Raw genomic sequence first — 14,223 nt, forward strand, 5'->3', positions numbered from 1 at the left:
GCCTATTCAACTGTAATTGAAATGGAATATTAAAATGATACTGTTAATGGCTCTCAATCTCTTAAGAGGGGAAAGGGTTTTTTTTTAAGCATGTTCAAAAGGCTATGATTCTTTTTAGCTACTGTGTTTTAAAGTGCATAAGGCAAAGTGGCCTTGGAAGTTCTTGAAGTCAGCCAGAAACGAGAGGCTAGTTCTGTGTAATTAATTCCTCTTTTAAATCATTCTTATTTCCTCATAATAATTAAGATAGGCTTGCCATATTTCAGAAAGTAAAATTCCTGAGACATCCCCAACGTCGTTGAGCTTCCTCTTTCTGGGGTCGGCTGTGCGGCAGGCACCGGGCATGTTATGAGCTCCTTCCCAAAGGGAGAGATTTTAGATTTAGATTTGCGGAGTTGGAAAGGACCTTTAGGATCATCTAGTCCAACCCCCTGCAATGCAGGAGTCTTTCACCCAACACGTGGGACTCAAACCCACAACCCTAACATTAAGAGTCTCATGCAGAGCTATTGGGGGGGGGTGTTAATGCACACAAACAAACAAACAAACAACCCCTCCCTGCTCAGAATTCTTTTCCCAACCCCAGAGTGAGATCCCAGCATTCTGCAGAAGGAGTAGGAATGACAAGTTCACATTTCCTTCACATAGATGGGAAGAAGCTTTCCTTTTTACCCACCTTGGTTTCCCCTCCACCAGATCAGAGAAGACCAGAGAGACTCCATCCCAAATCCTAGAGAGTCCCTGCCAGTCACCATAGACATATAGGGACCAATAGTCAGCTTCCTACGTTCCCAATTCAAAGCATGGTTACTCAGAGCTTAATTCCATTTATCCCAATAGGGCTTACTGCCTTGTAAGGTGCAGAGGCGTGCAGCCTGTAACATGTGGTATGTCCAAAATATAATTATATAACCTATGCATGTGACCATAACTGCTTCAACATTTAAATGTATTATGACTTGCAGGGCATGTGTAATGTCTGATTATTATTATTATTAAAAAAAAGAAAAAGAACCATTTTTGGATGTAAAGGAAGAGAGATGCTTAAAATACATTCACCCCTAAAGTGTGACTAAGGAGAACATAGAATTAACGTTTCAGGTTAAGAAAAGAAAAGAATTGGGACAAGCTTTTTCTCAATCAAGTTTTTATGTGTGGCGTGGAGATGGGAGTCCACCTTAAATGTGTGTGTGTGAGATGTTGTGGGTTCCAGTCTGAAATATGAAGAAACAGATTTATAGCGGCTGCTGGGCACAACAAATTAAGTTGACAGTGATGTATGAGAGCATAATAGCATGATGATCCCTCTGTAGCGCGGCTGGACGCCTCCTGCTTCATTTGGCTCTTGTTAGGATCTGTTAGGCAGCTAAATAATGAAATTCTGCTGACTGATTTCTGGTTGTTGTTTTTTGTTTTGTTTTTCCTTTTCAACTCTTCTCTGAATCCTCTTATTTCTCAGACCCATCCTAATGCCAGCAAACTGCCATTAAAGGATTCTTTCACTTATGATGATTACAGGTTGGTTTCCCTTTTTATATAAAAGTGGGTTGTTAAATGCCTTCAAATGCTTCCCTAGAAAATAATCAAGTTATTAATCATGAATCCCTGGTCCAGCCATAGTAGTTATATTACAGATCGGAGAATATAATTAATTTAGCCATCTAGATTTTAACATCAAAAGTTTTAGAGCTAACCAGTTAGCATTAGTTAATGGTTGTTTCTAAATGCTGTTGTATTACTTTTCTTAATGCTTTATATTGCTTTTTTAATTGGCCTTGGCCCACAGTTACTGTTTAATACTCTGGTATCTGTTAAAACAAAAGTAAGACCCTATATATATAGATATATATGCTGGAGCATGCTTTGTAAGAAAAGGAATAACATTCATAGAAGTCTTGCTATGTCTGAATTGACTCCCAGAGAAATTATCTTAATTTTCTGACTTCTTATTGACCTGTCCATCAAACCAATACATTAAGAAAAACTGGATACAACTTGTTTGTTTGCTTAGTCTGTCCCACATTCCTTTAGGTTTTCAAAAGATAGATGCTGCAAGTGATTTATTATTATTATTATTATTATTATTATTATTACTACTACTACTACTATTATTAACAACAACAACAACAACAATGTTATTATTAGTCCCCTCCCATCCGACTAGATTGCCCCAGCCACTTTTGGTGGCTTCCAACAAAATATTTGAAATACAATGAACCATAAGTCATTAAAAGCTTCCTTATACAGGACTGCCTTCAGATGTCTTCTAGAAGTCATATAGTCATTTATCTCGTAGACATCTGATGGGAGGGTGCTTCACAGGGTGGCACCACTACTGAGAAGGCCCTCTGCCTAGTTCCCTGTAACTTCACTTCTCATAGTGAAGTTACTGCCAGAAGGCCTTCAGAGGTGGACCTCAGTGTCTGGGCTGGACAATGGGGGTGGAGATGCTCCTTCAAGGGCCAAGGCTGTTTATGGCTTTAAAGGTCAGCATAAGTGGACAAAGGACAGTAGATTGGCAAGGGATTCTGATTCCCAATTGTTTTGCAGTAGCAACAGCAAGCAAAATGACAAAAAAAAATACCTAGGTTGCTGAAATGGAGAAAGAATGATGTTCTTCGGAAAGAACTGTGAACTCATTTCAGTTCTTGTACTAAACAGTTATTCCTTGGCTCTTAATGTGCTCAGAGGCGCCCTGTTCAATTCTAACAATATGTCTTTTCACCAGACTGGTTGGTACTAAGAGCAGAATTTTTTTCTGCTATTGGCAGAAAGTTGGGAAGGATTATAATCTGAATTGGAACTTTTTGTCTATGGCTTTCACTAAACTGAGTATTTTGTCTTGTAGATGGGCAGTTTCCTCTGTCATGACACGACAAAACCAGATTCCTGCTGAGGATGGTTCCCGGGTTACCCTAGCACTGATTCCTTTATGGGACATGTGTAATCACACCAATGGGCTGGTAAGAACAGTGTTGTTGGGTTGTGTTTACAGATGGGTAGCCGTGTTGGTCTGCCATAGTCAAAACAAAATAAAAAAATTCCTTCCAGTAGCACCTTAAAGACCAACTAAGTGCATGCACACAAAAGCTCATACCTAGAACTAACTTAGTTGGTCTTTAAGGTGCTACTGGAAGGAATTTTTTTATTTTGTTGGGTTGTGTGTGTGTGTGTGTGTGTGAGAGAGAGAGAGAGAGAGAGAGAGAGAGAGAGTGTCCAATAGCACATTGACTAATCCACAGTGGCTATCCCTGGGATAATGGATATGTCTCAGGTTGACAAGATAACTCTAAATATGTCAGGATGAAGATGATATTTTAAACAGGTGTTTAACACACAAGAGGATTCTTTTACTCGGGGGTAAAAGAATTCCAGTAGTAAGCAGCAGAATGGGGGGCACCCTCTAGGCATGGAAGGTGTTGATTTGGGGATGCAAATGTTTGTTTCAGAGGACCTTACCACCTTAAAACTAATACCTAGACAGGAGGAGAAGTACAATATAATGTTGAGGAACAAAATCATCAATACAAGTTTTGCTGGGAGGAGAAAGTATGTGCAAAGGAACTGCTTTGTGAAGTTGTCTTTACCCACATCTGCAGTAAAAACAAAGATATGTTGCCTCCTTTCTCGAGCTATGATGTTTGATACCAGCTGATGGCTCTCTTGTATCTCTGTTTTTCTATAGTATTAATACTAGTAATTTTGGGCTTGTTGCATGATGATCCTCTCCGTCCAGAAGGCTCTAAACCTCTGACAGCACCAGCAACCAGTTTGACTGTCAAGTCACAATACCGCTAGAAAATAACAATGAGAAATACATGAAGACAGTATTCTTGACAGAGTTCTTGGAGCAGGATGATCTAATTAGTAGTGTCAGGAGCAAGAGATAGCAGGATGGACACGGTTCCAGCTAAAACCAAAAGAGCCTTTTATTATTTAGCTTGTGGAAGAAGAAGAAGAAAGGCCCATGGGGTAGAGCAAGAATAGAGATGCATTATAGCTGACTGACTCGAGAAACATCTCGCCACCAACTTTGCAGCAGACTTCTCTCTTCCAGCTTTCATGCAGTGAGTCAGGATTTCATGGAGCATCAGTATGGAATCAGAGGCCAGAGTTGTGCTAAGCTCACAGGGAAATGCTTCATTGACAGGACTTTGTTGTAGCACACCTGGGTGTAAACAGTTTTCATCTGCACTGGGACATCTGCACTGTCCCATTTGGTTGGCAAAGAGCCTTCTGAACCTCATGCACCTTCCCAAAATATAGCTGCAAACAATATAGCAATCTCAGGCCTAGGTCCATATGCAGCCCCGCAAGCCTCTCTGTCTAGCCCTTGGCATTCCCTCAGGCTGGTGCTCCTCCACACCTCTCGCTAACCCTACCGTGTGCCCCCTTCAAGTGCCTTTGCCTGAGTAGATGTCTCCTTGAACTGGGATGATATGCATGAGTTTTGCCTGGATAGAGTATGAGTTCGTGTAAACCTCAATAATTTGTATGGCTGGAATGTAGCCAGCTGTAATAAAGGGAGGAGTCCTCCTATCTGTTGCTCTTCCACCCTCAGTCCATGAACTGTAGTGGGGACCTATAACTAAACCTGACCAGCACTGTTAACATTGAATTTGCATTTAGCTTTAAGCATTTTTGGAAGGGGGGGATCCACATTTGCATTTTGATGAAACATTTTCTTAATGCATCATTTTGTGCATATATTGGCCTATTTTTCATGTCTTAAGGTTTACTTTTCATGTGCCTTTGATATAGAAGGGGATGTTTCCCTTGAGCTCAATGAATGTTGTGGGCAGGCTGATACTCAAAATCAAACTGTCCATTAGCTCTTTGGATTTTATTTGGTTCAGAGCCCTTTGCTGTGGCTATTTGCTTTTCCTAGCCCCGCTCCCCCCTTGCTAGACTGTAGTCTATATTTCCCCTGGGTGTTGGTGCTGGGGATTAGCTGGGACTACTGCGCTAGTCCTTATGGGTTTGATCCCCCATGGATAGTTTCTCCTCATTTTTCAGCTCCTGGGACAAGAGGAATTTTTTTTTTATAGAACTATAAAAATCAGACATGCCCAAATTCCAAGCTGCTTTTTTGTTTGGAACACTTGTATACAAACAAAAATGATATAAGGAAAAGAGAAACCTTTGAGAAGGACAAAAAAGCAGGAAGCTATTCCACTAGGGAATGAGAGGAACAGCTTTTTTAAAAAACGGAAAATGAAAGCCCATAAAACAAGTTTCATATGCCATAAAACCAGGCACCCTCCCACAAATTCTATATATCGAAACATTAAAAGAGCCCTGAAACACTTGAAACTGATTGTCATCCAATTTAAAGTATTCTGATTAAAGGTGTTAGTTTGAAGAAGAAGAAAAACATTTTCCCTTTGTGTTTAGATGATGGCATGTGTCAGGGCAGGCAACATACTAGAAAAGGCATTCACTTGTATGTGATATAAGATTAATACCTCCTCTAAGATGATACCTGCAACCCTCTTTTTCTTCTTCTGCCTGATTAAATAGGGCACTCTTTTAAATCAATCAAAAGATTTTAAATCTATTGATTTAACTGATTATTCAACTAAGCATTACAACCCCAATTGAAAACCTCTGTAGATTTTGTTTCAAATCACATCTTCAGGACACAACTATGTATGAGGCCTGTTCCTTGAGATTGGTATGTTTTCTGTGTTGTACAGCTTGATTTATCAAGAACATTCCTGCTTTATGAAAATAATATTGTGGGACAATTTCCATGTTAATAATGAGCCACTTTAGTCATTGTGGTTTGATAAAAGAAATATGGTTAAGTGGCAACTTCTTCATCTCCCCACAGCAAAATCCCATCACCATCTAAGAATAATTACCTAAGTTTCAGATAAAGAGATTATTTGCAAATAAATTGGAGTCCTCTGAAGAAAGTATCCCCCAAAGATCCAGTTATCCACTCCTCTTTTTGATTTAGAGTGATGAAAAATGCACTGAGAGTTGAAGTGTGTGACAGAAACTAGTTCTCTTAGTGCAGTGCTGCAGAGGACCCCATGGGAGTGACTTGAAACTCAACAGCACTGTTATGTGTGAGAGGAGGGGTCAACTTAGGACCAACACAAAGTGGTCTAGAAGGGTGCCATTTTTTATAGCTTTTCTATAATATTTGAGAATTGTTGGAGAACAGGTGAGGTCCCTGCAAGCTGGAAGTGCGCAAATGTTGTCCCCATCTTTAAAAAAAAATTGGGGGGAGGGGTTAGTTGACCAAACTCTCACCAGCCTTTGAAATAGGGTTGAGGAGCCTCTGGCCCTCCAGATGTTTCTAAACTACAACTCCCACAATCCCTGACCATTGGCCATGCTGGCTTGGGGCTAAAGGGAGTTGGAGTCCAGCAACAGCTGGATGGGCACAGGTTCCCCAATCACTGCTCTAAAAGAAAGAAAAATACAAGGTAACTTCCCCAAGGACTAAGAGGCTTGACTTTGTTACAGGGTAGTAGGTGCTGTTTCTTCTTGGTTTTTTTTTTTTTTTAAAGTAGTAGTCATTTTACATCCTTTAAAGCAGGCACCCCCAAACTCGGCCCTCCAGCTGTTTTGGTACTACAACTCCCATCATCCCTAGCTAACGGGACCAGTGGTCAGGGATGATGGGAATTGTAGTCCCAAAACATCTGGAGGGCCGAGTTTGGGGGGGTGCCTGCTTTAAAGGAAGATCAGGCTCATACAAACAAGGTTGAACTATAAAATGCTGAACATTTTTCTTCTTTTGAATCCTCTGTATAGATCACTACAGGCTACAATTTGGAAGATGACCGTTGTGAATGTGTAGCACTTCAAGATTTTAAGGCTGACGAACAGGTAATCTTGAGATGTGTGTGTATGTATTTGTGTGTGATTTAACATTTGAAGTTCCATGTGTAGAATTCACATATATACAGATGCATCCAATTGATAGTAAATACACACAATTCTAATTTAGCTTCAGGAGTCTTGTTAGGAGTGTTCCATGAGACATTCCTTACAAATGTGTTATAAAGACTGAGTATAAATAGCTCTCTTTTTGTAACATAAAAAGTGCATTTGTCATTGCAAAGGAAGAAGAATGCCTTGATCTAAAACAACCTTACCTTGTTCCATGAGTAACTCAGCCATTTTTTGTTTTGAATGATAGCACATTGGTAGAAATGTTCACATAGGTGAGGGCATTTAAAACACTTGACCTGAGCATCATGAGCTGGGCAGCCATTGTTTGTTCAGCATTTTGCTCTTTGGCATTATTTAGTTCACATTCAGCTGTTTTCTGACTTCTTACCACTTAACTGTCCAGAAAATAAAAGATGATGTCACTAACCAATTCAGCTGTCAGGATCCATTCTCTAAGGGATGTATAGCTCCTTTTAACAGGCATCAATATCTGCCTTCAGTGCTCACTTCTCATATCCTTGCGATTCATGTTGTCCATTATTACTGTTGACCATTAATTCTTGGACTTCCCTGTGATGTAGTATAAAGAGCTATTTGTTAATGCTGTTTATACCCCACCCTGTCACAACAGCTTGAAGTGGATGCTTCATATAGGTTTACAATTTCTCATAAATTTCTTGCAATTCTGAAACATGTCCCAGCTGCTAATTTAGCGAACGACATTATTAAGTAAAATTATTGGATGTTCTCATAGTCTGTTGCGAACCGCCCTGGGATCTTCAGATGACGGGCAGTATACAAATTTAATAAATAAAATAAAATAAATTAGGTCATTTGTCCCCATAAACTTGCACACAATTAAGTTAAATTTGGTACTTATATAGGTGGGGAAAGTGGAAAGAATATTATGCCCCCTTCTCTAGAGTCCAAAAATCCAGGTATCCATTAGCCACCAGTACCTGAAAAGCAACATGGTGACTGGCACGTGAATTACTAATGAGATCAGGATGCAGATTTTCTTCTTCTACTGATGTGTGCTGCTGTTCGGGGGACCTGGTTCCTACCTCCTCTGAGTCTCTGTTTTGTTCCTTTCCCAACTGTGCTCCCTTCCTCTTGGTATATGCTATGCTCTGCACCCTTACACTGATATGTATGTGGGCTAGCAGCAAGACTTTCCCCTCCATCCCCATGAAGAGGGGAACAGACCAGAATATTCCAGCAAGTACGGGGCTCACCCACTTATGGGCCAGGGTGAAGCAGCTGCCTCAGGCAGCCCTCCGAAGCAATGTCAACATTGGTGCCTATTTGCCACAAGATCTTGACGAAATCACAAGAAACCTTGCGATATTTTGGCAATATCTCACCAGAAGTTGACTCTGATGCCAGCGCCACAGCAACAGTGCTGGCAGAGCTGGTGGCGAAATGGGTCACACCGACCCTGGATCCCACTTCTCACTAGTGGGCATAGGTTTCCATTTCTAGTTATTAGGAAAACTTACTAGCTTTGGTGTTTTGCAAAAACTTTGCACCCCTGCCGCTCGGATGATCTTTGCTTTTTCCATTAAAAAATACCAAGTATAAATCCACTGATGGCTAACAGAATGCAACAGAGGTGAAGGATGAAGCAGAGTTGACACACTGGAGAGAGGATAAGCATTCTTTGGATATCTGTTGAAAAGGGGGAGCACTATCCAAAATTAATCATAGGACACCAGTTCTGATAACTAGAGTACACACTTACAGAATTAAATGTTTTTTAACACATAGAGTAGACCTTGAGTCTCTCGGCTAGCTGGCTTCCATTCAGTGGTCTTGGGAAGGTGAGCAGAAGGAAAATCTCAGTTAACTCCCCCCCACCCCTGCGTAGTATCAGCAAACTCTGTTAGACGGAACCCGGTTCAGGAATGATATCCAATAATATTTTGAGGTCCCTTTAGAATGTGAATGCCATCTTTTTAGGTGAGGTGTTCTCTTTCTTTGATTGGTCAAGTCATTTGACAGCTCACGGTACACCATTTTTTGGAAAAAGCTGCATTTCTGTGTGAATTCTGTTGCTCTCTATTTCTAATGCATGTAGTTCTGAAGATGGTCAATGGAGGAGCTTTGGGCACATGCAGGAAGTGGTCTCTGTGTTTAGAACAGAGTCCAAAGTGTTTGAGTAAAAGTAGTTCCTAGGGTTAAAGTTTGCCTTGTCCGTTATTTAAAGATAGCATTCTCATATGCATTGTGGTCTCCAGCACTATAGTATGGGGGGGGGGGTTGTGTAATGTGTAATTTGTCATTCCATGAGTTGATCCTAAGCTATTTTTCTGTCCCTTCGCTTCTCTTTTCATCCTCCTAGATTTACATTTTTTATGGCACTCGGTCAAATGCTGAATTTGTGATCCACAGTGGGTTTTTCTTTGATAATAATTCACATGACAGAGTGAAAATAAAGCTTGGAGTGAGTAAAAGTGACAGGCTGTATGCTATGAAGGCAGAGGTTTTAGCTCGCGCTGGCATCCCAACGTAAGTCAAATTGAAAGACGCTGTTTTTGTATTGAAACATTTCAAGCTCTAAGGTCAAGTAGAACGTTATAGCAAAACTGCTGTTCATTAAAGTAGGTGGAGCCTACATTATATCTCACTCCTATATAGTTATCTTAAATTGCTGTTATTAAGCAAGTTTGCTGATTATGAGACACGTTTACCAACATCTTTAGAATAAATTGCCTGTTGGAGGGCAAGAGAATATGCCGGTTTGCTATTTTTGCTCTCTGTTTCCCCTCATTATAAAAGTACTGTCATGGTCTATTTGTGACCTATAATGCTTTCAGCATCCTTCATTTTTGAACCATAAATCCAAACACACACTGTTACTTTTGAACCATAATCTTTTTAATTCAGACTATTGTACAATATCTAGTCAGTGTTCTTTGGTTGAATTACCAGCCATCTTGCTAGATTGAATAGATTTTCTTCTAATGGATTTTTCAATAATTTCTGATGGTCAGTATGTCAAGGGAGCAAGTGTTAATATTTTGTAGCTTGGAAATGAGATTTCTATAGGTCTTAACGTGGTAAATGAAAGCATGCACAATTTTTATTAGGTAGTTATATAAAGTAATAGTAAAGTAATACTTGACTAATCTATTATAGAGAAGGAATTGCTCAATTTTTATCTGAGAAAAGTTTGAACAGCTTCAGTTTAATGCTCAGAAATTGGATTGACCCTTATACAGCTTCACTTTACAATAATAAGAATATATTATAAATTAAGGATTTTCATACCGCATAATCAAGCTACCAAAGACTGACATCTTATTCACTTTTTTTTTTTAACTTTCTTTTTTAGTTCTAGTGTGTTTGCCTTGCACTCAACAGAGCCTCCAATCTCAGCCCAGCTTCTGGCTTTCCTTAGAGTGTTTTGCATGACGGAAGGTAAAAAACCTTTATGAAAAATTGTATCAAATTTTGTTCGATTGTTTGAAGGTCAAAATTGGATTAAGGAAAGAAAATTCAGCCCTCCAAAGAATTCCAGAGAAATTACTAGCCCACCAAAGAAAAAAACATCCTAGCCTTTTTGACCATATATACCATCCTCTGCTAGACATTATTGGAACACTGAAGATATGGAAAGACTATTTTCCAGTTTGCAAAAGCTTTTATAGAATTTTAGAGTTGGAAGAGATCCTGAGGATCATCTAGTCTAATCCCCTGCAATGCAGGAATATACAGCAGTCCCATGCAACGATTGAACCTGCAACCTTGGCATTATCAACACCATGCTGTAACCAACCTAGGCAAATTTTACTTGTCACAATTGATTACACAAATGGCTATTTACAAGCCTAGTTTGGAAGCCAAAATATATTCTTCAGGATTTTTATACCTCTTTTCTCTTGGAGATGCTATATTGAGGAAGGTGGGGAATTGCAAATAAAAGATCATTAGTTAGGTATTTATTTATCACTTTATGCAAAAATAAAACCCCTCTCAAGGTGAGTTTGTAAGATGAAATAAATAAAAGCAATTTAAAACCACAAAAATTTAAAATTATGAACAATACACACTCTATGATGGTGAAGCCTTCTTAGGCTGTGATATTTTCACAGACTTAGCTGGAAGAAAATCACATTGAACTTGGTGATGGCCAGAATAAATGGAACAATTTTCTGTTTGAATTTAAAGAATCAATTCTGTACCAGTAAAGTCTGGAGCTTCAGCTCTGAAGAACTCAGAAAGCAACAGAAAGCAACTAATGCTTATGAATGGTTTGGTTTTGTTAGCCTTCCAGAGGCCAAAATAAATGGAGCAATTGCTGATTGTCCTTTCTCCTCCTCACAGATGAGCTGAAGGAACACTTGATAGGAGAGCATGCTATCGACAGAATCTTCACTCTTGGCAATTCTGAATTTCCAGTGAGCTGGGACAATGAGGTGAAACTTTGGACATTCCTTGAAGCCAGGGCATCTCTTCTGTTAAAAACCTACAAAACCACTATTTTGGTAAGACTTCTAAGAGCATGCTCGTACTTTACAACCTAACAGGATATTTGGTCTAATCTCATAGGAATGAGTTCGTCTTTTTAAAACATTCCCTTTTGGTGCCTTTCTCCTCTAGAAAGGGGTTAATAGTATTCTTTGTGCTTGAGAGATGTTTAGAGGTGTAAGCTCATCATTTGGCTGCTGCACTGTAGGTTTTCTGAACTTTGTACGGTGGTACCTCTGGTTACGTACTTAATTCGTTCCGGAGGTCTGTTCTTAACCTGAAACTGTTCTTAACCTGAAGCGCTGCGCGATTTCTGTTCTCATCCTGAAGCAAAGTTCTTAACCCGAGGTACTATTTCTGGGTTAGCGGAGTCTGTAACCTGAAGCGTATGTAACCCGAGGTACCACTGTATTCAGAAATGGACCATGATCTACAGCCCATATGCTGGGCTTCTGAGAAAAAAATAATTCTATTTTAGTATGTATGCAGTACTTTGGGGTTGAGGAGGCAGGGGTGGACCTCTTAATGCTTATGATTTATACCCACTTTTCAGACACACTCATTCCAGCTACTCTATGTCTTTCTGGGCATGGAAACTCTTTTGTCTTCGAATTGCAAACATTTCCATTTTTTCAGACCTCCACTGACTTAAGATTTCAAGACTGTTTCATACTCAGTATTACCTGCTCACTTTAATGACTCTACTCTCTGTCTCTTAGGCCTAGAACACCTATCAGCTGCTACCTTTCACTATGTATAACTGCATTCATTTTTACATTTGACCTGGCATAACAATGGCATTGTTATGATTAATACAGCAATGTAAAAAACTGGTAACTTTGACCACTTACAGAAGTACAGCTTTATGGTTAAAATCCAAAGCCCTGCTTAGATTTTGGTGAATACACCACGTTTTATTCTCTTCTCTTCTCCCCTCCCCAATTTCTGATTTTAGGATGATAAATCTTTTTTGGAAACGCATGACCTTACCTGTCACGCGACAATGGCTATTAAACTGCGCTTAGGAGAGAAAGAAATTTTGGAGAAAGCAGTCAAGAGTGCGGCCGCCAACAGAGAGTACTACGGCAAACAAATGGCAGAAGGAGTTCTCCTCCCCAAGTATGAAGAGAGTAATATTGCCTTACTAGAGAATACTGTGGCAGACTCAAGACTCCCAATTGTCTTGAGAAACTTGGACGAAGAGACAGAGGATCAAGAGGACTTAAAGATTGAGGAAGCCATTGGGGCAGAAGTTGCAGCAAACGGATTTGTGAATGGTGACAATTCTTTGCTTAACGGGACCAAATCGGAAAACGAAAATCTAAATCAAGAGGAAAGTAACAGAGAGACTGAAGATGCCAAAGAATCTTCTTCAGACAGTACTGATGAGGTTAAAGAATAGCTCTAAAATAGTTTTGAATTTATTGTGAAATTGAAAACTAGCAGGTGTTCTCTTCTTCTTCTTCTTCTTCTTCTTCTTCTTCTTCTTCTTCTTCTTCTTCTTCTTCTTCTCCTCCTCCTCCTCCTCCTCCTCCTCCTCCTCCGAACAGTGATTTACATTGGTGTGTTTCCTAACATTTCTTTCTGCAGAGGAAAATGTTTTTTGCTGCTTTATAATAATAATAAAAAAAGATTTTTAAGTTATTTAAAAGATTTAGCATCCCTTTTCTACTAAGATTGCCATCTTGCTTTTGGAGGACTAGGGTCCAGGAAAAATGAGAGAGGTGGTACCTTTGGAGAATTGTGCAGCCCTCGGTTAGGAAAACGTGTTTACTTCCTAGGGAAGAGTTCAACTTTATCTGCTATCTTTCTGTTCTGTTTACTCTGACTTCTAAAATGTAAAGCTTGTTTTCTTGCCCAAGGAGGTGGCAAGTTTGACTGACTGTCCACTTGGCATAAGCAGAGATCAGAGCAGCACAAAAGAGTAGATGCACTGAAAAGTAGATACACCCTTAAAAATGTAAGGTGGCAACCTTATTTTCACTAGGTTTCACACGTTAAGAATACCTTCTAATTACAGTGGTTTCTATGAACTATCGTTTATTTTGTGGTTTGGTTTACTGTACAAGAAACTTAATTTCCCACCCCACCATATCCTTGAAATCAAAGTGTGCAACTACAGTACATCCTCAGTTTGTTTGTTATTATTTTTTAAGGCTTGACTTTTTTAAATTTTCAAAATGGCACTGGTTTAATTTGGTGAAGGAAGAGATTGGAAGCAGCTCACCCCAGCCTCCAGATGCAAACTGTGTTGTTCAGAGTGAGGCTGCTCCTCAACCTTTTCAGATTTTCACAAATAGCTAGAGATTTTCAAAGCTACACTTTTGACTAAGAAAATTATTAAAAGTAAAACTTGATTAATTTGTGTCTGCTGCTATTTCATTCATTTTGCATGAGCATAAGCGTTGGACGTATTGACTGAGATTTCAATTCTGGTTACACAGGCCGCAAGGGAGTTGGGATAGGAGTGGTAAGCAGCAGGGTCTGGGGAATGTGTGAATACACACAGCAGGGGTGAGAGGAACTGGATCCCACCAGTGTGGACCACTTTGGCGTGTGGGTGGGGCACTATCCTCTCAAATCATGTGACAACAAGCGGTTCAAAGGTCAGGTATTGGCTTTCAGTGGAAGATTCTTCGTTTGCAGTTCCAGCTCCTCTGCAGCCATTGCTTGACTTCAAACTAGAGAGGCAAAAAGAGACTCTTCCTTGAACTTTCCCATCTGATGTTATATGGTGTCCAATTTGGGGGAAGTAAAGGTAAAGGGACCCCTGACCATTAGGTCCAGTCGTGACCAACTCTGGGGTTGCAGCGCTCATCTCACTTTACTGGCCGAGGGAGCCGG

The 14,223-nt window shown here is 39.9% G+C and overlaps 1 protein-coding gene across 3 annotated transcripts in view; it reads left to right on the plus strand.

Annotated features, from left to right (window-relative positions):
- SETD3 (SET domain containing 3, actin N3(tau)-histidine methyltransferase) overlaps positions 1–13,740 on the plus strand; it is a 48,227-nt gene extending 34,487 nt beyond the window's left edge. For all 3 annotated transcript variants that reach the window (XM_081861688.1, XM_081861689.1, XM_081861687.1), the window contains exons 7-13: positions 1,460–1,518; positions 2,849–2,963; positions 6,769–6,843; positions 9,251–9,417; positions 10,244–10,329; positions 11,236–11,396; positions 12,335–13,740. In XM_081861688.1, coding sequence (XP_081717814.1) covers positions 1,460–1,518; positions 2,849–2,963; positions 6,769–6,843; positions 9,251–9,417; positions 10,244–10,329; positions 11,236–11,396; positions 12,335–12,781 — 1,110 coding nt within the window. In that variant the 3' untranslated portion in view covers positions 12,782–13,740. The remainder of the gene's footprint in view (positions 1–1,459; positions 1,519–2,848; positions 2,964–6,768; positions 6,844–9,250; positions 9,418–10,243; positions 10,330–11,235; positions 11,397–12,334) is intronic.
- Positions 13,741–14,223: the final 483 nt, after the last annotated feature.

This window comes from Podarcis erhardii, assembly GCF_964252035.2.
Source record: "Podarcis erhardii genome assembly, chromosome: 1".
In the NCBI taxonomy this organism is placed as follows: domain Eukaryota; kingdom Metazoa; phylum Chordata; class Lepidosauria; order Squamata; family Lacertidae; genus Podarcis; species Podarcis erhardii.